The 27865-nt window shown below is 34.4% G+C and overlaps 1 protein-coding gene across 2 annotated transcripts; it reads left to right on the plus strand.

The window, feature by feature from the left end:
* The first annotated feature begins 720 nt into the window (after positions 1-720).
* sema4bb (sema domain, immunoglobulin domain (Ig), transmembrane domain (TM) and short cytoplasmic domain, (semaphorin) 4Bb) lies at positions 721-26752 on the plus strand. Of its 2 annotated transcripts, XM_073908583.1 has the most exons (16): positions 721-856; positions 5550-5944; positions 11823-11983; positions 12062-12124; positions 12219-12317; positions 14426-14537; positions 14639-14755; positions 14970-15115; positions 16580-16755; positions 18759-18909; positions 18993-19203; positions 19285-19400; positions 20401-20558; positions 20649-20728; positions 21399-21434; positions 22928-26752. In XM_073908583.1, exons 2-16 carry the CDS (start codon positions 5788-5790, stop codon positions 23728-23730), a joined length of 2586 nt encoding a protein of 861 aa, XP_073764684.1. In that variant the 5' UTR covers positions 721-856; positions 5550-5787; the 3' UTR covers positions 23731-26752. The 2 variants fall into 2 exon arrangements, with proteins under 2 accessions (XP_073764684.1, XP_021333531.2); XM_021477856.3 differs by lacking the exon at positions 21399-21434.
* Positions 26753-27865: the final 1113 nt, after the last annotated feature.

The following is a 27865-nucleotide window of genomic DNA, read 5'->3' on the forward strand; positions in this document are numbered from 1 at the left end:
TTTATAAGTTTCTGTCTTCTGTTGAACACAAAAGAAGATAATATAAAGATCGCTGAAAATTGAAAATTGATCGCTCTATTAACTTCAAACACAAATACTATGGACGTCAATGGTTACAGGATTCCAGCATTGATCAAAACATCTTATTTTGTGTTCCACGCAAGCTTAAACAAGTTTAGAAAAAGTAAATGAAAAAAGATTCTGGGTGAACTATCCCTTAAAAAATTTAAAATTGAATGAACCAGTACTCTACTACCACTACTACACACACAGATACATATGGTATAGCCTTTATTAGGGCCTATTTTTATTTTATTTATATATATATATATATATATATATATATATATATATATATATATATATATATATATATATAGACACATTTTATGACTAGTGGAAAACCAATGACAATCAAAAATAAGTTTTAAAAGGTTAAATAGGGGCCTTCTCGTTGGCTATATGTAAATCTGATTCACAGTTACTTATTTTGCCTACATTTTAAACATGTTTACATGAAGCAAAGTTACTGCACATTTAGAAATAACATTGACTGTAGTTTCTCATTGGTTTCAACAGCATATAACGCAATGCTTTGGATAAAGCACCTCTGGTTTCGTGTGTGTGTTTGAGAGAGAGAAAGAGTGTGTTAGAGGTGTGGCTCCAGTGAATGGAGGAGGAGGAGGAGGGTCGAGCCGAGTGTCTCAGTGGTTTATCCATGAGAGAAGAAATCAGCGGCTGAATGTTGCACAGTTACCCGGGACTCAGAGAAAACCTGCTGGATTACAAATACAACGACTCGCATCAGCTGGCAGTATATTCAGAGAGAGGTGTAACAGCTTCAAGCGCTTCAGCGGTAAGTTGCATATAAACAATAAGTTAAAGGGGCAGTGGGTTGACCAAGAGGTGCGATCGAGGATCCAGTATTGTTCGCAGACGTAGGACTGACCACGTTTATCTGTTGAATGTTGTGGTGCGGAAAATCACCTGTTGCGAAACAACACTTTTTAATGTCGACCAATAATTTATTTTCTTCTGAGATAAGTGTTTTGGTACTAAGGTGTACTAGGATCCAGACAGGCTGTATTTAGTGTGTTTGTAGTTGTAGTAGAGGGTGGGTGAGTGAGTGAGTTGGGGGTGGGTGGTGGTAGTAGGTGGGTGGAAAAAAATGGCTCAAATAAACAAGGTGGTGCTGGATTGTGCGTGTGCGTGCTCTGACAAAGTACACCGCAAAGTAAAGCTCGACATCTTGCAAGTGTGTGTGAGGAAGAATAAACATCAAAAGTAGGGTGGAAAGTGCAGATTTAGTACTGTTTGTGATGCAGAACTGGTAAAAATGCACAGTCAGCTTTTATACCCACGTGTTATCGCATGGGAACTTTTAATAGAATTTTAGACGGTTTCAGATCAAGTGGAGCAGATCATCAGCAAAACTAGGACTGTATAGATTCACGTTTACAGCAGGCATCAGGACTGCATTAAGTAATGCACTATTCTTCTGTAAACAGTGATGACACATACATTAAAAACAATAGGTTACATGTAAAACTTCTATTAGCTTGCATAGTCATGAATAATCGCATAATCTAACATACCCTTTGGTTATATAGATCCATTATGATGACGTCAGGCAAGCAAAAACATTCACAAAACAAAAACAAGATTGTTTCTGACTATTACTTTTATTTAATTGCCCTTAACCTTAAAATAATCAGCCTCACCTTTCTGGAACCCGTCCTTAAATATGTTTTTCCTTTGTTTTAAAGATGCTTTGATCAAGAGTACTGCCTTCATTACCATTAATTATTGATATTAATCATCTTAATTATGACGGGGGTTTCTGAAAACAGGGAACATCCTCCTTAATTGTGTCGACTGGGTTTTTTAATTTGTTTACCCTTCAGACCATGTGATTTTGAGTGTAGAGAAGGAGGTTAGATAATGATTAACACAAGAGATAACAATTAAATTGAAATTAGTGATCAAAAAATGTGTTTCTCCTCTTACTATCTTTTTAGTTGCTGATTATTAGAACAAGAATTCAAAACTGAAGTGTACTTCCTTATATTTTTTGAATGCTGACTAAAACCGAAGACCGTAGTTCCTTTCTATGGTTGGTTGAGAGAAGAGAGCACATGAAAGCAGACCTTTACTGTTTACTTAAACTCTGCTCTGTTTAAAACAGCATCGACCTTTTGGATCAAAGACTCGGACAGTGAATACCTTGCATGTCCTATCAAAGAATCGTTTGATGTTTATGCAGTTTAGTCAAGATGCAAGTTCTAGTGTTTTGTAGTTAGTATTTGGTTGGGAGTCAACAATTGATAACCGGTTCTCCATTTGGTTCATTGTATCAGAGGAAGACTGTTCTTCTCACTATGTCACACCTCAGGACAGTTAAAGATCCTTTTATGTGTAAATAACCGAGAACATGAGCTCCATATTGTTGAGCTTATTATGAGGTCAGCAGTTTCAGTAGAATTTAACTAATATAGATGGCCTTACTTCAATTTTTTGGCCCAAGGTCTGGCTCTACAAAGAATTGTAAAAGAAACCAATGCTGTGCTGCTCTTTTCCAGTTAGTGTCATAAAAGTATTAGGCCTAGAGGAACGAGGCCAGACAGCTTGTAAATTTTATTGCAAATATCAGAGATCTTTTTGAAGTTAAAGATAAGGCGTTGACCTCTATATCCTTCTTTAGATGGTCTACTTTACGATATAGTGCATTGTAAATTATCTTATACTGACAAGAAAACATTACCAATTAAGAGTGAAGAGCGAATCGAATATTTACTGCTGTTAAAAAGAGTTACGTAACGTTTAATTTATTTCTAGAGTACAAGGTTGAGAGGTCATATCATTAATCCCTCTATCAAGTCTTCCTCTCTTGAGATCAGGCACTAAATCAGATCATATCAACATCAATGGAAGGTAGTTCATAAACAAAAGTTCTTTCCCTGTAAGATTTAAAGAGTCAAAAGTTTTATGTGTATGTATTAATGGTTATTGGTCAATAAACAGACATCCAATGTTGCTACCTGCTAGGGCTGTGCGATTAATTTAAATCGAATCCCAATAGCAATTTGAAACGTTGCGATTAGCTTATCGCAAGAGGCTGCGGTATGAAATATATATTATTTATTTTTTCCCACTCAGAGCAAATGTGTGACTGCCGTCTGTGTGTGACAGTCTTTCTAGCCAATCGAGTGAGCACACTTTCGTTTTGCCCAATTACAATTGCGTAACCGAACTATGCAGAATGCCTACAAAAAACACACAAAAAGGAAAGTGCAGACTAGTAGGATGATGGTGTCTGCGGGTTCAGAAGCATTAATAGACAAATATCAATGGAAATCAGGACATCAGTAATATGGGAATATTTTGGTTTCAAAGTCACGAAAAATAAAAGTTTAATGTTTTGATAATTTCATGTGTATTTCGCGTGCATTCATGGCTCAGGATGCATGTTTTTGCGTCATCTGTATTGACTGACTGTCATGTAACATACTATAAAAATATCAAGTGTCATTTCATTTTCATAGGACAGTTATATATAGATGCAGAATTTCAAAACTGTATTGGATATTATGTGATTCAATGCGACTACATGCATGACTCTTCGGAGAGCTTACAACCTACTAATTATGTATTTCTTTAAGAACATGTTAACAAATTTACTCGTTAACACTCGCTGCATTTAAACAGTAAGAAGCTACAATAGATTATTGAGCTGTAGCTTGATTAAATCGCAAATCAAATCGAAATCGCATCAGCTGTCAAAATAATCGCAATTGGATATTTTCCCCAAATCGCACAGCCCTACTACCTGCTATAAAAATGGATTTTAAGTACATTAAAAGATAAAAAGAGTATAAATATGACAATTGAGCAAACTATCTACTTTAATGGAATAGTTTACCAAAACAATGTCTGATCCACTTTATTACTCCACTTGCTTCAAACCTGTTAAAGTTTCTTTCTTCTGTCGAACTCAAAAGAGAATTGCAACCTGCTAGCCGTTATCTTCTTTTGTGTTCGTCAGACAGTAAATAAATAGAAATAAATAGAAACTCAGGTTTGCAACCATTAACGGTGAGTAAAAATGCATTTTTAGAGTGAACTGTCCTTTTAATCTCCTTTTTTTGTAACATACTTGAGGAAAAGCTGTGTATACTTTCTGGTTTTCGGTTAGTTCATATCAGTGTAAACTGCATGTTTTATTTTTACCTCGGTCTTTAATCATTTAGAAGTGCCTGTCTTCCAAATGTGACTCTTGAGTCTTCGCAGCAGTCACAGGGCAGTTCTGTCTGCAGGATTCATGTGTGCTTGTGTACATCTTGTCCTTGAGAATGATAGCAGAAGTAGACACATTTTGTTACATCTATACTTTTAAGATTTTATATGTGTACATCTGTTTGATTATCTAAAAAAAAATTATTTATGGTTTGATGCCACCTCACAGTCCAAAAACATGCGGTATAGGTGAGTTTAATAAACAAAAATGGCCCTAGTGCATGTGTGTTCATTACAGAATGTATGGGTGTTTCTCATTACTGGGTTGCAGCTGGAAGGGCATCCGCTGCGTAAAACATATGAATGTTTATTTTTAAATGATATTAGAGAACTTTTTTATTCAGGAAATATTTTAAGTGAAACGTTTGAAAGGGTGCCTACCTGAACAATTTTAGAATATGTATCTTTGAACAAACTAAAACACTTTATTATGACTGTTTTCAGTGTTGTTGCTATTTGTTTGTTTTTGTTGTTCTTGTTTATTTTTTACAATGTATGTTTGTTAAGAAACTGATATGATTCAATAGTTATATATTGTATAATTAGTAGATGTTTTGCCATGAATATAGCCAATGCTGCTGATATTGCATTAAAGCCAAAATAAAGTAAAATAAAGCGCAAAACGTGCTGGAATAGTTGGCAGTTCATTCCAGTGTGGAAACCTCTGATAAAACAAAGGGACTAAGCTGAAAAAAAATGAATGAATGGATGCTCATGACCAAATAGTCACCCCATCTTTTTGACTGTTACTCACTGGCAGTACATATTCGGTGTAGTTTGGTGATTTTATTTTCTCCACCTTAAAACAAATAAATGATAAAGATAATAATAATATAAATATAAATCAATAACATAAGCATAATTAGGATGGTATTTTTTTTATTTCATTTGTGTATTATGCTTGAGGCTACAAAGACTACGCAACCTTTCTGTTTTCAGGACAAACCACTCTTAAAAGCCGATCAGGCCAAAAGGGAGGAGCTGTTGCATTTCCAAATACTGTTTGGATAATGTCATGCAGAGGAGGACATCAAATTCACACACAAATAACTCTGAAACATGTGCTCTGAATGTTGAGATTACCCACCTTTGAACTGTGAATCTGTTTATTTTATCATGGGTCTTCATTTCAGGCTTTGTTATTATCTGAGAGTGTATAACTCCTGGTTATTATGCTCTCATAGGGAAAAATCATTTAGTCTGTTGGTCTCTGATTATTCATTTGACTAAATGTGCCTCTGTTTTTTCCTCGGCAGATTCCAGACAATTCAATAGGAGTTTCCAGTCACTAACAGTTGGAATGTGACGTGTAAAATAAGTGTTTTCCAACCAGGATCTAATATCAGTTCCCCCTTGATCTCTATGTGGAACTGGTTCCAGTATGGCCTTGCAGTATGACCCCAAATATCCCTAAAAGAGTCAAAGACGAGCTGTAAACGTCACATCTGAATACCAAAGATACTTGGAACAATCTTCAATCGCAAAGCGGTAACCATGGCAACCAAATGTAAAGTCCAATGGAAAATATCCATGGAAAACACTGACTCTGTCTGGCTCTTATTTTGGAGCATATGGATTGTTTTGGCTGGAGTTTTACAATCAACCATGGCGAGTGAAGATGATGTTACAGCACGCATTAGTTTCACATACAGTAAGTGGATAAATTAATTCATTCATTATTCAACAGATACATTCTTATTCAAAGCTATTTGCATGTCACTTAATACTTTACCAATCCCCCTAGAGCCAGCAGGCAGGGGGGTAATTTACCTACATGGCACATTTCATCAGTCAGTATATCATATGTAAACATTTCTGACTCTAAACCACGCTACAGCGATGGAATCAGTTGGTCAATATATATTTTGAGCCACTATTTTTTAAAGCTTTGTATATGTTGTGTTTTTAAAAGGTTTTAGAAATCAGACAATACTCGCACGATCCTTCTGAATTCATTTGATGATCAAGAGAGACTTATGATGAATAATAGTTATGTGTAGAGCTGTGCTAAAAACAAAAGATCAGGATTTTCTGATGAGAAAGTTCAAAACAAAAGTATTAATTCCAAAAAAAAAAATATTTTGTAAATGTTTGAACATAGCCCTGGAGAAAAATAAGACTTATTGCATCATTATTGCAGTTTTTTTGGATTTGCAACTAATACAGAGGGCTGGGCAATGAATTGAAAAGTAATCGAAATCGACATTCAAAACCTGGAATCAGTCAAATTTTTCCAGGCCAGTTTTTCCAATAACTTTTCGTACTGTGCGTGGAGTCACGTGATCTCACTTTAAGGCTGATTTATACTTCTGCATCGAGCGCAGAGGTATGGCCCGATGCAGCCTTCGCATGGTGGCATACCTGCGCACCCCTCAAAAAATGTAACTACACGCTGTACGTTTGCACTACATTGACTATAGCTATGTTTCCATCCAAAAATGTGAATTAACTTTAGGCACAAAACTGGATTATCACATAAAAGATGCGCAAATGAAGCAGCGTTTCCATCCAATGAGTCAAAGAGAACAAAATCCCCATTCCTAATTAACTGGCGCCAAATATCAACAGTAAAAACGTAATTTGCTGCAGTAGGAGAAGCTGCGGGAATCCTTTCTTTATTTAATAAATGACTTGTGCCTCAGAAGGCAATCCTGACATGCAGCGAATGCGTTTGAAGGCGTGAAACACAGAGCACAGACACTCTTGAATCTGGAGGTAATTAATAATATAATAACACTAATACTGAAATGATTAAGTTATTTTAGAATGACCAAAACAACATTTTAGATGTTTTACAGTGTGCTCAGCCTGCTGGTTTGCCCATTCACACACATTTTTATCATCACATGATCTCTTATAACAAAATCACATGACTTTTTTTAATGCACAAGATGGAGTTTGTTTGGTAAAAGTGTTTCCATCGTAGTTTATAAGAATCTTTTCTTATCAAAATTTTTTTTATCCTACTCAGTTATGCGCTTATGTTTTTAATGCACATTTTTAAAATTGATGCGCGTCTTAGTGTTTGCATCAACAGTTTTTTTTTGCACGCATCCTAAATGCACATAAAAATAGGTGGATGGAAACATAGAAAATAATTAGAAGCTGCAACAGAGATGTCTTGATATTGCATATTTTCCATTACAATAAAATTATTTACATTAATCTCTCAAAGCCCAAGGTGTTTTTTTTACATGCGTTTTTATTTATTTTTTGCTATTTGGGCTTTTTGAAACCTAATTAGAATAAAAACCTAAGTATTATCTTTTGAATTGATGTACTTTTAGAGAAAAGTGATGTCCATTTATGTGGACTTGTTGCCTGAATTTACATAAAACACTTTTTCCTGAATGATTTTAATGCATAATATTTAAGAAAAAATTGTTTTACATGTTTTGACTATCAGAGAGTAAAAACAAAAAAAAATCCATTTTGTACAATTGAAAATAGGGTTTGGGACATTTCATATGCTGCAAAACAGTTGCAGGATGACACTTTATGTCTGTAACAAATATAAAACATTCAAAGTATTTTAAATAGCCACCTAAGAGTTAAAATGTGCTGTCCATGTATGTGGCCACTAAGCCATAGGAGTTTAAAATATTTGTTTACAAAAGATTCAAGAAATGAACTGTTTAAAATGATTATTTGCAGGATATACAAGAGTTGATTTATTTATAAGAGATACTGCTGATTTTCCAAAAGTGCAAGTTTATTTTCACTTTTTATATGAAAAAAAGTGACTGTTTGTTTTAGGCAGTGTGTGTTTTAATTTCAGTTGCTCAGCGTTAATCTTCAATAAATAATCATAGATAGTAGATATTGTGTGTTTCCTTCATAATTTTTAGTCAAGGTGTGCTCCCTTCAGTTAAAAACCTCTGACTTGTAATATGTGAGCAAAACTTGTCAGTGAACTAGGATGGCAAAAAATATAAAATAAATAAATAAAATAATCGTTCATTTATTGTAATCGAGTTAAAATGTTCAATCAATCAGGATTTTGATTTAAGGTCAAATTGCCCAACCCTACTAATACATTAGTGTTTTGAGTAAAATGCCTTTTTGTTTTACTAGTTATAACGTGCCTCCTAAATGTCAAAAAACAATATTGTAATTTATTGAAATGTTTTTAAGAAATTGAATTTTTTTCAAGAAAATAAAAATAGGTCAATTTAAAATAAAAGAAAATTTGGTAAATAAATATTTTATATTTACTTTTTTTTTGCTTTCTTTAAATAATACACTAAATTATAAAATTAACATAGTTGAAAATTTTACTCTATGTATTTATCTATTTATTTCAATTGCAGAAAAATTATAATAACTTTTAACAGGTCATCTAGTTTTTTTTCTGAGCTGTATACTCTATGCATGAATTTACATGCACACTATATTCATCTAACATTTACTTTTAGTATTTACTTGGTTCTCTTCAAGACTAATCCTGGGAAATGTTAAAAAGTTTACATCATTATTTTCACAAAAGCAGCAATGTCAGTAATGAACATCTCTGTATCCTCTGAAAGAAGCTTTGCTGGCCCAGATTCCCTCAGACTACCATTCATCTGCAATAATTTAGCTCAATTTTAGGGCTACTTGAACTGATGTTTCTTATTCCCGAAAGACCCATTATGTGACTGTTCCAAATGCTGCATTTACTCATCTGAGCCAAACACACAAGAGGGGTTTAATCCTTGATTGTAAACATTTACAAGAGCTATTAGAACCATTTGCAAACCCTGGCTGGTGTGCTGTATCAGGATAACAGCCGTACTCATTAATCATATGAGGTTGAAAATGCAAATGTAATGGTGGTACTTAGAACCAAAACGGCTTGTAAAGGGTTTTATGTCTGTAAATAATGATGTTAGTGACTCTGTGCCTCACCAGGAAAACTTTCTGACATGCAAACCCACGTCATTTTGTTTAGGGTACAGGTTTGCATAGTTTATAAAGTACATTATGTGTGAGGAATACAAGATATGTTTAGAATGAACTGTAAAGAGCAATTTATGATTAGTTAATGCAGTTAAAAATCACAATAATTATTTAAATTTAATTATTTAAAGTTAAGAGCAAGTCAGTGTTAATAGCCTAGTGTATGCATAAATAACCTTTATCTGTGAAGTAATTTGAAATATACAGGCATACACATTTACAAATAGGGCTTGGAAATTAATCAACAGCAAAAGTTTAATTCATTTTTTTCATTTGTTTCATTTTCATTTAATTCATTTGTTTTGTCAGAAAAGATCTTCAGCAGGTGCTTTCAGATGGAGCAGCATTTACTACACAGAACCATAGTTCATCTGCTGACATTTTTAGCCATTTCTGCAGAGAATTTAGAAAAAATCTGCAGATTTATGCTGGATGATTTAAGGAGTATCATGACTAAAAACTTAATAGATGAAAAAAAAACTGTATTAACTTTTATTTAATGTTTACAATGCAAATCCACCTAGATCCATTTATTTGGTAAACAAAGCAAGTCATATGTTATATCTAAACTAAAAATATGACTTTACAAACTGTATTGTAAATAAATTATGTGAACATTTTAATATTACTACTATTAAATCACAATTATGTAAAAATTATTGAAATTAATTTAAAAACTGAATAAATAATTATTTACACAAGTACATAGACTCAACAATGGGATAAAAATCTGCGGAAATCTGCAGGTTACTGCATGCACAGATTCCATATGGACCTACCAATGCCTTACATAAAATTGTATTCAAAAATCAAAGTGGTTTTAATGGAGTGGTAATGACAGCTGTTTGTGTAGCTTCACAATGAACTTTGGCTCTGTGTAATACAATCCATAATCTGTGTTCAGTGTTGGGCAAAGTTAATTAAAAAAATAATGCATTACAATATTGAGTTACTCCCTAAAAAAGTAACGAGTTGCGTTACTTAGTAACTTTTATGGTAAGTAATGCAGTACATTACTTTTTCTGACCTGGCTGAGGCTTGATCTCTTTTAGAAATTGCTTTTTTTTCTTCTTAAATAGAGGAACTCTGCAATTAACACACCTTCATTTACCTTAAAAAAAGGAATGTAGGATGATTTTATCTTCTAAGAACTTCCTGAGGCCAGAGCTCTACATTCCGTATATACAGATGAATGAAAGTTTGCTATATGGGCAATGCTATTGGGCTTTCCTGGGTTTCATTTTGTGGGTGTTTAACGTTTTTGTGCTAGAGTGCCCTCTGTTTTTTTGGAGGACATTTACTGCCAGTCACACAACTTTTCTTTTATTTCAATTAATAACCCAGCCCTATTTAAATAAAAATCTAACTTCTTACATATAGGTGTACTGAAGAAAACTGTTCGACCTTTAAATTAAATGCATGAAATTTAATGATGTTGCCACACAGTTTGTTGAGGTGGCAATTTCTGATGTCCAAATAAATGTTTGCCAGTATACCATTACAAATATGCTTCTCAAATAAACATGTTTGATGAGTGTGTATATTAGGCATGGGCCGGTACAAGATACTGATGGTATGATAACCTCGTATTAAAAAAAAAAATAAAAAATCATGTTTCACAGCATTGTGATTACTGCTCTAAAATATATTTCTTTTAAATTTCTGGATAAAAAAACAAAAACTTTTTCCCCTTTGAACAAAATCTATTTTATTTTGAGAAACATTTATAATTTTGGAACAGTAAACATGCTGAATAATAAAAATGATTCTTTAACTTCTGCTGTCTTCATTTGTTACAAAAGATTTCTTTACAATTTAAAACAACATATTTGCATATCTTTTCTGCTGAAGATACTGTGAAAAAAAAAGAATAGAAATAGAAATTAAATGGATCCTAAAAATCCTCAATAAAAAAGTCTTACACTTAGGAATGATATAGCAGAACGTTTCGGCTGTTTTAAAACCTTGATTTTTTTAAACTGGGATATACCTTAAAAACGGTTATCATCCCATGCCTAGTGTATATGCATGTATATCTCAGAATAGCAGCCAGAGTTTCAGCCCAAATGAGCAGCTTGCACATGCGTTTCAATTGTTTTTGTACTACTTAGATTGTCCACAAGATGTCACAAGTTTACAGTAGTGAAAAAAATGAGTTCATTTCTAAATTTGTTGTTTTGCTTGTTTTTTATACTTGCGTATACTTTAAACATTTAATGTAGTGTTTAATTTTACATTTTCAAAAGAAAAAAAATACATTCTTTAATGTAATTATTGTTATCATAAGATGATCATCCACTTTTATTTTATGGCCTATTAAGTATTTGTTCTGGCACACTTTTGGCCACCAATAGAATTTTAAAAGTATTCATTTGAGAATGAACGATACCCAACCCTAGCCGACACTATTAAATTTCAAGTGTTTCATTTAAGAACTTTGGCTCTAATGGCTTTCCATAAGTGCATATAGAGTACAAGTGTTCTGTGCTGATTCTGAAATTCACCTCATGTGCACTGTCCATCAACAATCTTCTCTTTATGAATTGCTTTTAGCCTGTATAGGTAATATTGTCATCTCTGTGTGTGTTCAGATGCAGAAGGGCGATCAGTGAGCGGGTTCTCTGTGAATGGTGTGTACAACTATTCAGCTCTTCTGCTGAGCCCAGATGAAAACAAGATCTATGTGGGAGCCAGAGAGAACATATTCTCCCTCAGCCTGGACAACATCAGCGTGACGCACCTACAGAAAACAGTAAGTTCATGGGAGAATGTTTGTAGTAGTGTGTAGGAGTACATTTTGACGTTACTCAGACGTTTTCATCTTTTGCAGCTCACGTGGAGCACTCCTGAAACAAAGAGGGGAGAGTGTATCTTTAAGGGAAAAGACCCCCAGGTATGTGTGTTGTGGCAATTCTTAATATACGTATATGTGAAGGAATGAATTAAAGCAACAAACTGAAAAGTAGTTTGATTCTTATGTGTTTCAGACTGATTGTTTCAACTACATCAAGATCCTACTGCGTCTGAACAGCACACACCTGTTTGTGTGTGGAACGTATGCATTCAGCCCCATCTGCACTTATATTGTGAGTTTTTGTATTCATATGTCTAGTATGAAGTCTGAAGTGTGTCTAAATTGTCGAATGAAATATACAGTAAACGCTTTGTCACACAAGTATAAGCTGTAGTAGTAACTGAAAGGTTTGAATACTTGTATGCTAAACCTAAACCCTATAACTTTTTCTTATGAAGGACCAAAAACCAAACTGGATTGAGGCTAGTGGACAGAAGGTTAATATAGTTGCCACGGGTAATTTTTAAATTTATTTAATTATACTTAAAAATGACCAACTAATACAGTTTTTTTTACATTTATTTAGAACTTATTACAGTAAAACCAGAACAATCTCATTTAAAACAACAGCATTACACTAGTTTTTGCCTTGATTTGCTCGCTGATGTCTTGATCAGTCGAGTGACTATTTACATTTTTTTTTAAATCTGATTTATTTACAACATTTAATTGAAACAATTAAATTCAGTTTGCTTTTTTGTAGCTTAGCAATAAAACAAACAAAAAAAGGTTATGTCAAATTAGAAATGACGATGTTTGTGTTAAAGGCATTTGCCCCATCCGCCTTCCTATCATACCTTATATCATAAGATTACAATGAGTCAGCCTTGGCCCGTTTCAACTTTGAGCATCTCCACTCAAAGTTGAATTATGAATGAATTAATTGAAGAATTAATTAATATTGCTTAAAGGTATAATTATACTACTATATATCATTATTAAATCTTTAAAAATGTAGTAAATCTTTTTTAAATATTGTTTTTATATGGTTTTAGACTACATTCATTTTAAGAGTTTTAGTTTATTAGTTACTGTATAAATGTCATGTGGTATTACCATGAAGTAAAAATGGAAACATAAAGCAAAATGTTTTACTTTATTAAATGCAATTTAAAAAATGTATAAGTATGTTTATTGGAAATGTACATAACATTGTGTATAATATAAGAATACAAAGAGTATCAGGACATCATCTTTTTTTTTTACAATTAGCCAAATAAAAATAATAATAACAATAAAAAAAATACAATAAACCAACCAACCCTCAATCCTTACATGATATAATGGTTACAAATTTTATCAAAACATTTCTCAGATTGATGTTGCATAAAGATACAGTCACAATAGATGATTGTAATAATAAATAAATAAAATGATGTACAGAAATGATACATGAATAAATTACATTTAAAAGTATGATACAATATAAACAATTACATAAAATAAGTGAGGGTAACAACTACAACAACAAAAAGACTAATATACGAAATACTAAATTATTAAAGTCTAACAGAGGTAATGTGGCCCCAAATATAATTAAATATAATATTACTTTAATAAATAATATACAGTTGAAATCAGAATTATTAGCCCCCCTTTTATTTTTTTAATATTTCCCAAACAATGTTTAACATAGCAAGGAAATTTTCACAGTATGTCCGCTAATATTTTTTCTTCTGGAGAAAGTCTTATTTGTTTTATTTCAGCTAGAATAAAAACAGTTTTTAATTTTTTAAAAATCATTTTAAGGTCAATATTATTAGCCCTTATTATTATTAGTGTAGAGAACAAACCATCGTTATACAATTACTTGCCTAATTACCCTAACCAGCCTAGTTAATGTCACTTTAAGCTGTATAAAAGTGTCTTGAAAAATATCTAGTCAAATATTATTTACTGTCATTATGGTAAAGATAAAATAAATCAGTTATTAGAAATTATATATATATATATATATATATATATATATATATATATATATATATATATATATATATATATATATACATATATATATATATATATATATATATATATATATATATATATATATATATATATATATATATATATATATATATATAATATTAAAACTATTATGTTTAGAAATGTGTTGAAATAATCTTCTCTCCGTTAAACAGAAATTGGGGGAAATTAAATGGGGCTAATACATCAGAGGCTTTAATAAGTCTAACTTCAACTGTATTTAATAATATATTTGAACACTATTTTATTCATAATAATATTTAGAAAGTATTTCCGATGTGATTTTATTTATAAAAAAAATTAACAAATTTTTCTTTTTTCTTTTCTTTTCTTTTTTTCTCTAAAATTTCCCAGAACATTTCAAGTTTTTCTCTGGAAGCAGATGAAAAGGGTGAACCTATTATGGAGGACGGCCGTGGACGCTGTCCATTTAATCCAGAATACAGATCTACAGCTATTACAGTGGGTAAGTATACTCATGCAAAAAAGGCTATCGTTTTGTTTGAACTAAGCATCAAGGTTGATAAAGAGGTTGAATTAGGGATGATGAGTGTTTGTGTGTTGTAGATGGGGAACTGTACACTGCTACTGTCAGTAACTTCCAAGGAAATGAACCCAGCATATATAGGAGTCTGGGCTCTGGCACTCCTCTGAAAACGGAGAACTCTCTCAACTGGCTCCAGGGTAAATATATACAAACACACACACACTTCCTCACAAGGGACCTCATATTAGATAAATATCTAAAAATAAATGCCAACGTCAGTGATTGCAGAACCCTGCTTTCTCACGCATAATGAAAACAGAAAATGAGCGACTGATGCTGAGGGTAAATAAACAGTTATAAAGAGTGTGTTTTATGAACGTTTTTATGTTTGTGTGTGTTGTGGTGCATCAGACCCAGCGTTTGTAGGTTCTGCTCACATTACTGGTTCGGACAGCGAGAGGAATGATGATCAGATCTACTTTTTCTTCAGTGAGACGGGGAAGGAGTTTGACTTCTTTGATAACACCATAGTGTCCAGGATTGCACGTGTGTGTAAGGTAGGATGGAGTGTTTAAGCAGTTCACAAGGTGTTGAGAAAGTCAGCATAAACGTGAGAAGGAACACGCAGTGACACGCATACACAAATCTCAATACATCCATAATCAATATGCTTTTAGCGTATTTTAATCTTTTAACAATTTCTTCTCTCTAAAGGTCAACATATACAGCAGGGTTTGCATTTCAGATTTTTTGTGGTATTTTGTGGCAAACTTTTGTGGTATTTTCTACATGTTTATTTAAAAAAAAAACTTGAAGAATTTACTTTAACCAATGTTATGTGGAAAAAAATATTTTTTTCACCTGCAATAAATCATTATTTGGATTTGCGCAATGCAGCAGCGCATGCTACATCATGCCCAAACCAGCCTGTTTTGAAGTCACACTCTCATTGGTTGAATTCTGCAGGGTTTCCAAGAGTCACATATATAATTGCGTCATTTAACAGTGCTAATGTAAACAAAGTTGGAATGACGGCGAACCCCTTTTTGGAAGAATAAGTCATCATGTTTACAGCTGCAACAACGAGTGCTTATCAGGACCAGCTAGTGCTTAAGAAGCATGACGCTGAACAAACAAACTTTGATTGGTTGTTTTACGTGTCAGTCAGAGTTCTTCTTAGCCAGTCCCTGGAGATGGATTTTCATTTGTAAAACCAGGGCATTTTTTGGTCACCATAGTCTAAGGTTGATTTAATAAACGGATGAACAAAGTGAATCACAGAAGACTGTGAACTCTGCCCTGTTAAAGCTCACATATGTGTTACTTTCCCACTCTCTGGTACTCCATCACACCCATGATGAAATCATGACAACATTCATTCATTTTCCTTTTGGGTTAGTCCCTTTATTAATCAGGGGTTGCCACAGCGGAATGAACTGCCAACTTACCAGCATATGTTTTGCACAGTGGATGCCCTTCCAGCTGCAACCCAACACTGGGAAACACCCATACACACTCGTTCACACATATACACTACTGACAATTTAGATAACCAATTCGCCCATAGCGCATGTCTTTAGACTGTGGAGGTAACCAAAGTGAACAAGGGGAGAACATGCATGAACTACACAGAGAAATGCCAACTGATCCAGTCGAGACTCGAACCATAAACCTTCTTACTCTGAGGCGACAGCGCTACCCACTGCGCCACCGCGCTGCCCCATCAAGACTACAGTATTAATTATATAAATACTTTAAGAAATCGATCAGAAATAAATAAGACAGTCATTCAGTATCAAGATATTCATATCTCAATCAATCACTCTATCATTGTATGACAACAGCACTTTTTTACTCAAAAAAAGTTCAGAAACTAGAGCTGACCTTGTAAAAGGAGTCAGAAACTACAGCTAATATTTGGATGCCCCCTTGTGGTCTTTCAGAGTATAGAATTCTGTACTGTAGGCAATTCTGGATTATTAAATGTTAATAATCTGCTTTTTTTCTGTGTGTGACCTCAGGAGGATCAAGGTGGAGAGAGAGTCCTGCAAAAGAAATGGACCACATTTCTGAAAGCTCAACTTTTGTGTTCGCTACCAGATGATGGCTTTCCTTTCAACATCATACAGGATGTATATGTACTTCCAGCCAAACGCAAGAAAAACACACTCCTTTATGCAGTCTTTGCTTCTCAATGGTGAGCAAAACAGAGATGGCCCTTGGAAGTTAGCATTTTTTATTTTGTGTATTACCAGGGATGGGCAAAAAATACATTGTACATTGATATAACAAGTATCAAAATAAAATACTGTATTTGGTATTTTGAAAATTCTATAACATGCTTTTAGGTGGGAGGATAACACTTCTTCACAAACCTTCAATCAGTAGGCCTATTCAATCAATTCCTTCACCATTAAACTCACTTAGTAAAGTGAACAATGTTTGATAAGAACAGCATTTTTCTGAACAGGATCAAGTCAGCCACTGTAGGACTTGTTTTTATGTTGTTGGCTTATTTTCTTGGCATCTACATCAGCAATTCATCCAAAACTACTGTTATATGTGCAGTTTACTCGTACTCCCAAGAGTTTTTCCAGTTCTCTTTTAACTGGAAGAGCCTCATTTTACCCCCTTAGTGAACACCGGTACACCATCTTTCGTTGTTTTATTATTCTAAAGTTCGTCTGAATTTCCACTTGCAGCACTGAGACTGAGAATGATTATGTGCTGAAGGCTCCACATCCTGTTCTTTAGGGCTGATATTTTATTCCATCGTATTTCTTAAGCAAAGATGCATAACTTCCAACCATAATCCAAGCATTAACCACCTTCATAATAAATTTTCTGTTCTGATCTCAGGCTTAGGCAAACAACTGAGAAAGCACCAATCGGAGGCCGCGTTTTTAAGATGTCACCATGTAGACTTCTTACAAAGTATTTTAAAAATGCAAAAATACAAGACCCTTAGGTATTTTGATACAAAATATTAAGCCATTTTCATAAACCCTATCAAATACAAATTACAAAATATTATTTTGTATTTAAAATGTGTATTTAAAATACTTAAATACTGCTCAACCCTGTGTAATAATATAATAGTACTAGTATTATTAGATGCATTGTGCCCTCCAATAATATTGGCACTCTTGATAAATATGAGCAAATGAGGGTGGGGAATTTTTTTTGGATGAGAGTAGAGAATTTTCCTTAACTTTTTCAAACTATGATAATGTTGGTGACATTAGGTTGTAGTAATAACCATTTTAACTTCCCGCCAAACGCAAGAAAAACATACTTTTTTATGCAGTTTTTACTTCTCAATGATGAGCAAAACAACAGAGATGGCCCTTGGAAGTTTTTTATTGTGAATAATACTATACTAATACCACAGTATTATTAGATGCACAGTGTCCTCCAATAATTTGTCACCCTTAATAAATATGAACAAATGGGAGTGGGGGAAATGTTTTTTTTTTATCATTTAACTTTTTATTCTTTTGCTGAACAGATAAACTGAACAAAATAAAGAGATAAATTAAAGATTTTTAAAGAATTTCCTTGAAATGTTTTAAACTATGGTTATGTTGGTCATAGTTTTAGAGATTTTCTGACCCAAGAACTAACTTACTTGTGCATTTCTCCATCTGTGAATCTTTAATGTTTTTTTGACTCAAATCATCCACCCAGCATTGCATAATGACAGGACAAACACACGTCATCTTCCAGGTAGTCATAACCCATCCAGCTGAGTGGAATTTATTAATGATTGCCTTGATAGTGTATTTACCGTTTGCCTCAACAACCCTTTGCCTCTAATCACAGCTCTGTTCTTTAGCCTTGTCTAAATGGAGGTCATGGTTGAACAGTATTCTCTTCCTTGTCATCCTGGTGTACAAAAACTGTCAAATAGTAATGGGTATTTAATTCAAAATTCATATGGGGTGCCAATAATGCTAGCACACATATATTTAGCTTTTTTAAATAAATAAAATAAATAATAAAATAAAAATTTAGTTCTTAGTGAGAGTATTGTGTGTAATTTCTATAAGCAAATACATTCACAGCCTTGTTGTTGTTTGTTTTAACTTACCAAGTGTACCAATATTACTGGAAAGGTCTGCATACTAAACTTCTGATGTGTTTATTTTACTTTTCTACTCTGCATACTGTTTGTTTCTAATCTGCTGCTGTGTTTTGCAGGAGTAAAGGTCTTGCTGGCAGTTCCGCAGTGTGTGTGTTCAGCATGGATCAGGTGGATCGAGCCTTTACTGGCCGTTACAAAGAGGTGAATCGAGAGACGCAACAATGGTACACATACACTCAATCTGTACCTGAACCACGACCAGGAATGGTAAGACAACACACTCCCACATTTACACTCTACCTGTTCTGTACAAGTGGAGAGTCTCTTAGTGTTTTTTTTTCCTTTTGTAGTGTATTACTAATGCCTCAAGGCAGCTGGGAATAGACTCCTCTTTGGATATGCCAGATAAGGTACTAAACTTTGTGAAGGACCACTTCCTGATGGACCGTCCTGTCAGAAGTCAGCCTGTGCTCTTCACACACACTGTGCACTACACACAAATCGCTGTGCACCACGTGAAGGGTCTCCACAGAGCTTATGACGTGATGTTCATTGGCACAGGTATGTGAGGCCTTTATGAACATCAGATTTTCTGAGGTTATATTTAATTCCTAATAAGATGGTGATGTTGGGTTTTGGCAGCTGATGGGTGTCTGCAGAAGGCTGTAAATGTAGCTGGTATGATGCACATCATTGAGGAGATCCAGCTGTTCTCAGAACAACAACCAGTACAGCAAATAGAGCTGGATTCAGCTAAGGTGTGTTTGTGTTCTATATTATGTGGTTTACAAGGACACTAAATTGTATAGTGACATAGGTCTTACTGAAATGTAATACTGATAAGGTGATTTTTCTTTACACTTAAAATCATACTTAACAGCGTGATATTCGCAGATTAACAGGTTTTGATATTCAAATTTTTAAGGTTTACGGATAGAGGTAGGGTAAGTCCATATAATAAGCTATTTTTACAGTATAAAATACATTACACCTATGGAGAGTCCTCATAAACCACATGTATATATATTTATATGTTTGTGTGTCTTTATAAATTCAGTGTGTTATTTTATATATTTAATAATATATTCATGTTTTGGCAAAGCTTTTAAATTTATTTATTTATTTATTTATTTATTTTTTTAGTTTTAAGTAAGTAACTTTTTTTTTTTTTAATATGTGAATAAAATATAATAAACAACCCCACCCCCACACACCAACAGCTGTATACTGTGCTCTTCATATTAATCCAAACATTTGTCATGTCGATGTTAAATAAAGGTGGAGTAACAATGGTTGATGATACATATAAATGAAAACCGTAATGTCCAGAAATGATGCACAAATAAATGAATATATAAGTAAATAAATAACATGTGTATATATAGGTAATAAATAAAAAAATAACCAAAATATTTCATGACTGACAATACTGATGTCCAGTATTAAAGTCTATCAATGGTAATGAATTAAGAAAAGGGGCCCAAATATAATCAAAGTCTGTGGACTTTTGCATAAACATAATTTTCTCAGGGATACTATATAATACACACTCAATAATCAAGTGTTGAGCTCTGGGTGGTAAAATTAACATTTGAAATCTGACACATTTAATGTCACTCTCAACATTGATTTGTTAATAATGACCAAAAAACAAAATACAGTCTCTACATTTCTGAACAGTGTACTTGTATTTCAACTTCTGTTCTACAAAATGTGTATTTCACCCTCTCACTCTCAGTCCCGTCTCTCCACAAACAGGGTCTGTTATTTGTGTCGTCACACTCTGGCATTGTTCAGCTGCCAGTAGCAAACTGCAGTTTCCATAACAACTGTGGCGAGTGTGTTTTAGCCAGAGACCCATACTGTGCTTGGACAGGCACACACTGTACTGACGTCACACTTGTCCCACCACAAAAGTAAGTCCTTGATTGTTTTTTCTAAGTCATATGTCAAATAAATAATTTTTAGCACTGATTCCAATCTGTACCTGTCTACGTGTGTTTTAGCCAATGGCTACAAGATATAGAGGAAGCAGACACTTCGAAATGCAACAGCACCATGCTCAGAGTTGACTCTGGGAGCTCAGGTAAACTTGCAAACCTTTACAGAAGGTTCTTCTTATGTTATTTTTGTATTATCATGGAATTTTAAAAGGTCTATTCCAGGCATTGAAAGTCAGGGAATTTTTATAAATATATTTTTTATATATATTATAACTCCATGGAATATCATTGGCTTTTGTTTGTTGCTTTACATTTTAGTTTCCATTTATCAAAATGTAATTTTTCTATACTATTTTTTTATATCACACTGGTTCACGCAGATTATGGTTAATCTTTTTTTTAGCTTATCACCTGGCAACAACTGAGGGCCAATGCAGTACTTGGCAGTACTTGTTAAAGGGTCATGAAACCCCCCTCTTTCGGTTGAAGTCTACCACAGTTTTTTCAAAAATCCTTTATGATGGTATGGAGCTGTGCGAGTAGAGGGAGAGTGGGTGTGGCTGGCAGAGCAGGGGGAAAAGAGAAGAGCGAACAACTGTTGTCAGTTGGCTCACAAAATAAGACACAAACTATGAGGTGACTTATGATTTTATAGTTAACAAAGTTAAAATGCAAAGAAATAAAAAGTAATTTAATGCTCGCTACATATGTTATTCGTAATTTCACATACACATAACCACAATTTATATAATTATAAAGATAATTGTATAAACACTAGACATGAGTAAGACTTCTCTCCTCATGAATCCCCAGGTCTGAATGGAGACACAGTGGATAGCAGTGCAGCAGGTATCTTTCCCTAACTATTCCAACCATTAGTCCTATCGGTTTTCCGGAGGATTTTAAACATGGGTGAACACAGCAGCATAGGTGATGTCCAAATAATAACAAACTCAACTGATAAAAGACAAACTCCACCATTCTCGTACAGCTCTCCTGACAAAAATGCTTGCTGCAAATCAACAACTTTACTGTATCGGCCCTGACAGCATCACAAAGCAACATGCAACGAACCCTGTGAATCATGGAAACAAACACATAACGTTAAGACCCTTCATGAATGGCTAAATATTTCTTGCCATGCGCAGATGCGGTCTTACAGCTTGGCGGGTCTGCCTTACCTTCGAATAGCACATGCATGCAGTCATGAATTAAAAAGCAGTCTTCCGCTAATGAATAATAATGAAAAACTGACGCTCAACAGACACAAATTGAACCTTTTACTAAGGCTAACATACTAGGATAATGTCAATATTCAAAGATTCGGCTCTTAAAATAACCACTTCAGTGTTCAGAATTTATGACAGAAAAGCAATATGTAAAGTTTGTAAAACTACTTTGATCTGTCAAATATGGGAGAGGGAGCACTTCACAGCCACACAAACAGGAAGCACCTCAAGAATTAATTTTCAAAATCTGAGGTATATTATTTATTGTTTTTTTCAGTGGCTATTGAAGTCATACAGAATGAAATTCAAGTTAAAACTGTTTTAATATTTACTATTATTTTAATGTTTATAGTTTTTTGCCTCAATCAAAGCTTTGGTTGAACCACAATTCGAAAGCGATATCTGATTTTCATTGTTTATTTTCTACCTTTCTGATCAATATATACAGATGAAGTATTAGCCCTCCTGTATATTTTTCCCCAATTTCTGTTTAACAGAGAGAACATTTTTAACACATTTCTAAACATAATCATTTTAATAACTGATTTCTTTTGTCTTTGCCATGATGACTGTACCATAATATTTTCAAGATATTAGTATTCAGCTTAAAGTGCAATTTAAAGGCTTAATGAGGTTAATTAGGCAAGTTATGGTAATTAGGCAAGTTATTGTATAATGATGGTTTGTTCTGCAGACGATTGAAAAAAATGCTTAAGGTGGCTAATAATATTGATCGTAAAATGGGTTAAATCTTTTTTTTTAACTTTTTTATTCTAGACAAAATAAAACAAATACGACTTTTACCAGAAGAAAAAATATTATAGGAAATACTGTGGAAAAATTCCTTGCCCTGTTAAACAATTTAGAAAATATTTAAAAAGAGAGAAAATAATAATAATTTTGACTTCAACTCTCTATATACAATCACAACAACAGTCTGTTTTTACAATCATTAGATGTCATGACAATACTGCTTTTTAGTTGGTGAAAGCCACAGAATTTGATATTTGACTTAAAGTTGGAACCCTACTTATCCATTACATAAAAGTCATCCAAGCATCTATAATCCAAAAAATTAAGTTGTAATATTTACCTCTTCTGCTCTCTTTCTAGTATCACCGCGTTCTTTCCCAAATTCCCAAACATCAGATTGTGAGCTCATCATCATCCCAGCAAACACTCTTCAACTTCTACCCTGCAACCTTCGCTCCAACCACGCCCACAGAAAATGGCTATACAAACCAAACGTAAGTCACTTTCTGTTTCCCAGCGCAGATGGTGGCTTGGTAGTCAGCGGCCGAGCAGGCAGCGACGAGGTCTTCTCATGTTGGTCAGAAGAACGTGGCTTTTGGCAACTCTTGGCCAATTACTGCGTGAAGGCCGAGCCGTTATCTGAAACCACAACCAAAATCGGCCGCAAGGAAGCACCATTTTTAATCCAAAGCATAGCATCGGACATTCTGTCTGAGGAATCCGAAGCACACTCTGCTCAACATCGCATAAAGACGTACGGCACAGAACTGGCGGTGGTGTGTGTTTTATTAGCGGTATGTGTGCTTTCGTTTGGGCTTTCAGTAGTGTATCGACACAGAGGTCGGATGAAGGAGGTACTCAGAGGAGGAGAGCAAGCTGGAGGAGCCCAGAAGAGCACAGTCCACCCTGGGGAGAGCTTGCCTCTCAATGCTGGTGCACCTCCAACCTCGCCATCTGAACACAAAAGCTACCAGACGCTAGAGGAAAACTGTAGTTACATAATCGCTCCGGCAGAAACAAACGCACCGCAGAAATCGGAGGAAACACAGATACTCAAGCCAACACCACAGAATGGCTATAAAGAGAGTCATGTGGAGGTCAGTGACATTAGCCCTCGTCCTCGGGTACGACTAGGCTCTGAGATTAGAGACTCTGTGGTGTAAAATACTGCATATACAGACTGAAACTCTTAATGTTCACTCGGTACAGTCAATGGGCAGCTTTTGTAAAGACTAATCATACTGAGCCTGAGGAAAAAGAGATGGGACATGCTCGGTTTGTGTATTGCCACATTTTAGTTGTTGGAGACAACGCCCTGAAATCTACTCTCACATCTTACAACTTTTAAATGTTATGACACAGTTTATTGTGTTGATATAAAAAAAAAGACAGTTAAAATATTTGTGATGTGGACGAGACTAGAGCAGATCGATGTACAGGAAAGGTGGGCAATGGGCTTTGTGTTGTATGACTGCTACTGGTGCTATAATCACTGCCAAGACAAAGAGTGATGAAGCTTCACTCAAGGTGGAAAAAACAGCTTTAAATGACTATTTGTGTTCCTAATGTTTAATGAGGGTACTTTCATCTTAAAAGTTGACTGTGACGGTGAATATCAGGCAGTTCAAACCGGACACGCTATTAGTGCTACAGAGTTTGGGTACTTTTTAAAATGTATTCCTTTGTTTTGGTCAGTTGTTAATTTCTTAAGCTTTGATTTCTTTTGGTTTTCTTTTGTCAGATGTGTTCATTTAAAGCGATAGTTCACACAAAAATAAATCTGTCATCATTCACTCGCTTGTGAAAACTGTTTGTTTCTACTGTTGAACACAAAAGAAGATACTTTGAAGAATGCTGTTTGATGAAAAACATTAACTATGTTTCCATCTAAAGATGCAAATTAAATGTATTCTCAAAACTGGAATATCGCATAAAAGATGTGCAAATGAAGCAGCGTTTCCACCCAATGAGTCAAAGTGAACTAAACCGTCACTTCCTGATTAACTGGCGCCAGTTATTAAAAGTAAAAACGGAATTTGGTGTGGTAGAAGCTGCGTCAATCTTTTCTTTATTTAATAAAGGACTTGCGCCTCAGAAGACAGTTTGCCGACACCCAATGAACGCGTGGTGGTGTTTGAAGGCGTCAGACACAGAGCACAGATGCTCTTGACAGTCCCCTGGAGGTAACTAATAATATAATAACACTAATACTGAAACGGTAAGGTGTTTTAGAATAACTAAAACAACAGTTCAGATAGTTTACAATGTGCTCAGCCTGCTGGTTTGCCCATTCACACACACATTTATTATCACATGATCTCTTATAACAAAATCACATGACTTTTTTAAATGCGCATACTGGATTTTGTTCGGTAAAAGTGTTTCCATCATAGCTTATGTGCATCTTTTCTTATCGTATTCGAATAAAAAGTTTATCCTACTCAGTTATGCGCTTACATTTTTTAAATGAAAATTTTCAAAATTGTATCTTGGCATTTTCATCAACTGATGTTTTTTATTTTTTTTATTTGCATCTTAAAAATGCACATAAAATAGGTGGATGGAAACGTAGCTATTGACTTCCAAAGTAATTTTTTTTTTCAAACTATAGAAGTCAATGGGTTCCATCAGTTACATTTTTCAAAATATTTGCATTTGTGTTCAACAGAAGAAAAAAAAACTCAGTAAGTAAATGGTGAGATCATTTTCATTTTTGTTTTATATCTGAGGAATTTCACTATGATCGATGTAGGTTTTGCAATCGTTCCGGGTTTTGGCACGAGCGCCCAGTGGGCTCTTTCCACATACAGATCTGTTTCTGGAGGAAAATTCAAGGTGTCCCGCAGCAGATGTTCTATGAACTCAACCATGAAGTTTCTCTCTGCATCTTCAGGCACGTTGTCTATCCTTAATATGTCTCTTCTTGATCTGCCTTCTTAATCCATCTGTTTGCTTTCCAATTGCGATTGTACTACGATGATTTTCTGCATTGTTTCCTCCACATTTTGCATCCGGGTTTCAATTTCTTTAATATGTTCCTCTGCATGGCCGATTCTTTAAATAGTCTTATTTAATTCAGTCTTGATTTCATCCAAATGGCTGTTGTTTTCCTTCCAAAAGTTTTGAATTTCCTCCAGGATTCATTCCAGGTTGATCTGCGTGTTATCTGGGTTACTAGGCTATTGCCGATTAGCATTGTCTTGCTGTGCTAACGCATGTGTTCCAGTGGCCCCCTACTTTCTGCCATTCCCTCAGTCGCCTGAACCGGAAGCGTCATTTTGATTTTTGGATGAACTATCCCTTTAAGTAAAGTGCCTGGTGTTAAGTCATGATATCAATAAGTCATGATATGATAATGGTACGAAAAAACAGACATTTTCTTTTAGATAAATTGTAGCAAGTATGCACGACCAGTAAGAAATCATGTTTCCTAATACATTTGAATGTGTATTTGAGGAGTTATATGGAAATGTAAAGCACAAATATGAGATTTTGCCTGAGTACACACACATTGTTGGTTGTTTATTTTTTTGGTACAGCATATAGTGCAGTGGATGGAGTCTAAACAGCAAGAAAGTCGGTCTTACAGTACTATAATACAATCAAAGTTGAACCACTGTCAACCTACACAATGTGGGTAAAAATGAAACATGGTGGTTTACACATGTCTGATTTTGGTTTCAATTTACAAATTATGTATAGAAAAAAGAAGAATATTGCAGCAAATATGCATTTCAAATATATTTAAATATAAAAAGTGATAATGACAATTTGGGGACACTAATGTGTCATGCAGATTTCAAACACACCCATGCACTAACTTCACTATACTAGACTTCCATTTCACCAGGACAACTCTTTTTAATCCAAATGAACCGCGACATGTTTGATGTTGTTTAATCAAGTGTTACATTCCACTGTTTTCAGCTTGTGTGTGTGTGGTTTGAATGAAAAATGTAAAGTAGATTGTGATCTCTTTTTTATATGCTTTGACACTGTTTTGCTGTTGTTTTACATTGTACATTCACGCACTTTAAACTTTTTGTACCAGTGTTTGTAAGCTGTAAATGAGGTAGGCCACTGTCAACATCCTGGTTTAGTCATCAAAGCCTTGTAGCTACATTAAGGAAGAGATAAGTGTCTTCACTGTTGGACATGCAAAATTAAATTTTGCAATATACAAAAGTCACTGTCTAAGAATCTTGTATTTTGTATAGCTTATTTTATTTTTTGTGGATCAAATTTTATGAGAATTGCTCACAAGACAAATTCCCAACTGTGAAATTAAACAAACCATTCATTTTATTAGTTGAGCCATTTTATTAATAGTTAATTTCATTCTGCAACTGTGGAAATTTAAACACTTCTTATGAGTGATGTAGTATTACATAATACTTTACTAATACATTTATTATTATGAATAAAATCTAAAAATAACAAAATGTGATTCCAATCATATCATAACAAAGCTTTTGAAGGTTAAAATAATTTCCCTGCTTATATATTTTTTTCACACAGCTTTAGAAAAATAGGAGACAACTAGATTTATTAAATATCTATTTTTTATCAATGTTAAAATCATAATAATTTAAAAAAAAATAAAGAGGGAGAAAATTATACTCGCTCCAAGCTATTCAATATAACAAAAGCTTTTTATTTCAGATAAATGCTGACGTGACTAGATTTCTGACGTGGAAATATGACGACTTTCAAGTTCAAAAATTTAAATATTATAATAAAAAACGGCCACAATATTTATTTAGATATATGGGCCATCTATTATTATACCCAACAATAATTAAGATATTTTCAGTGTTTATTACCATTTAACAAGAACTGCACTGTACATACAGCTCGTGCTGCGCTAATTGACTTAACGCTGATATCAATTATTGTTTACATTTAAATGACCCTGTCACCACGGCAGCTTGAGATGGTTTAAAAATCCACACAACTGTCTATAAAGTAATCAATCCTGATCATCGCGCTACAAAACTCTAAACAAATCTCCCTTTGACTGAGTTTTACCTGTTGGTCTACTTTGGGGAATTGTTTTGGAGTTCATGATGACGCTGAGGCGCTCGAGGAGGGCCAGGACTCTCCCTGCTCACCTGAGAGACTTCCAGCTGGAGCGCGTCTCTTCCGTTGAGGAGCGCGCAGCGGCGGCCAGGCCGGACACTGACAGCTGCAAGTCGGACACTTCACTGGAGGACAAACACCTGAGGAACGCAGCTGTCCTTCCTGTCTTCCGCCCTGCAGCATCAGTCTCCTCAGTGGGTGAGTGTCCACAGGAAGAGC

This window comes from Danio rerio, chromosome 7 (assembly GCF_049306965.1).
Source record: "Danio rerio strain Tuebingen ecotype United States chromosome 7, GRCz12tu, whole genome shotgun sequence".
NCBI lineage: Eukaryota > Metazoa > Chordata > Actinopteri > Cypriniformes > Danionidae > Danio > Danio rerio.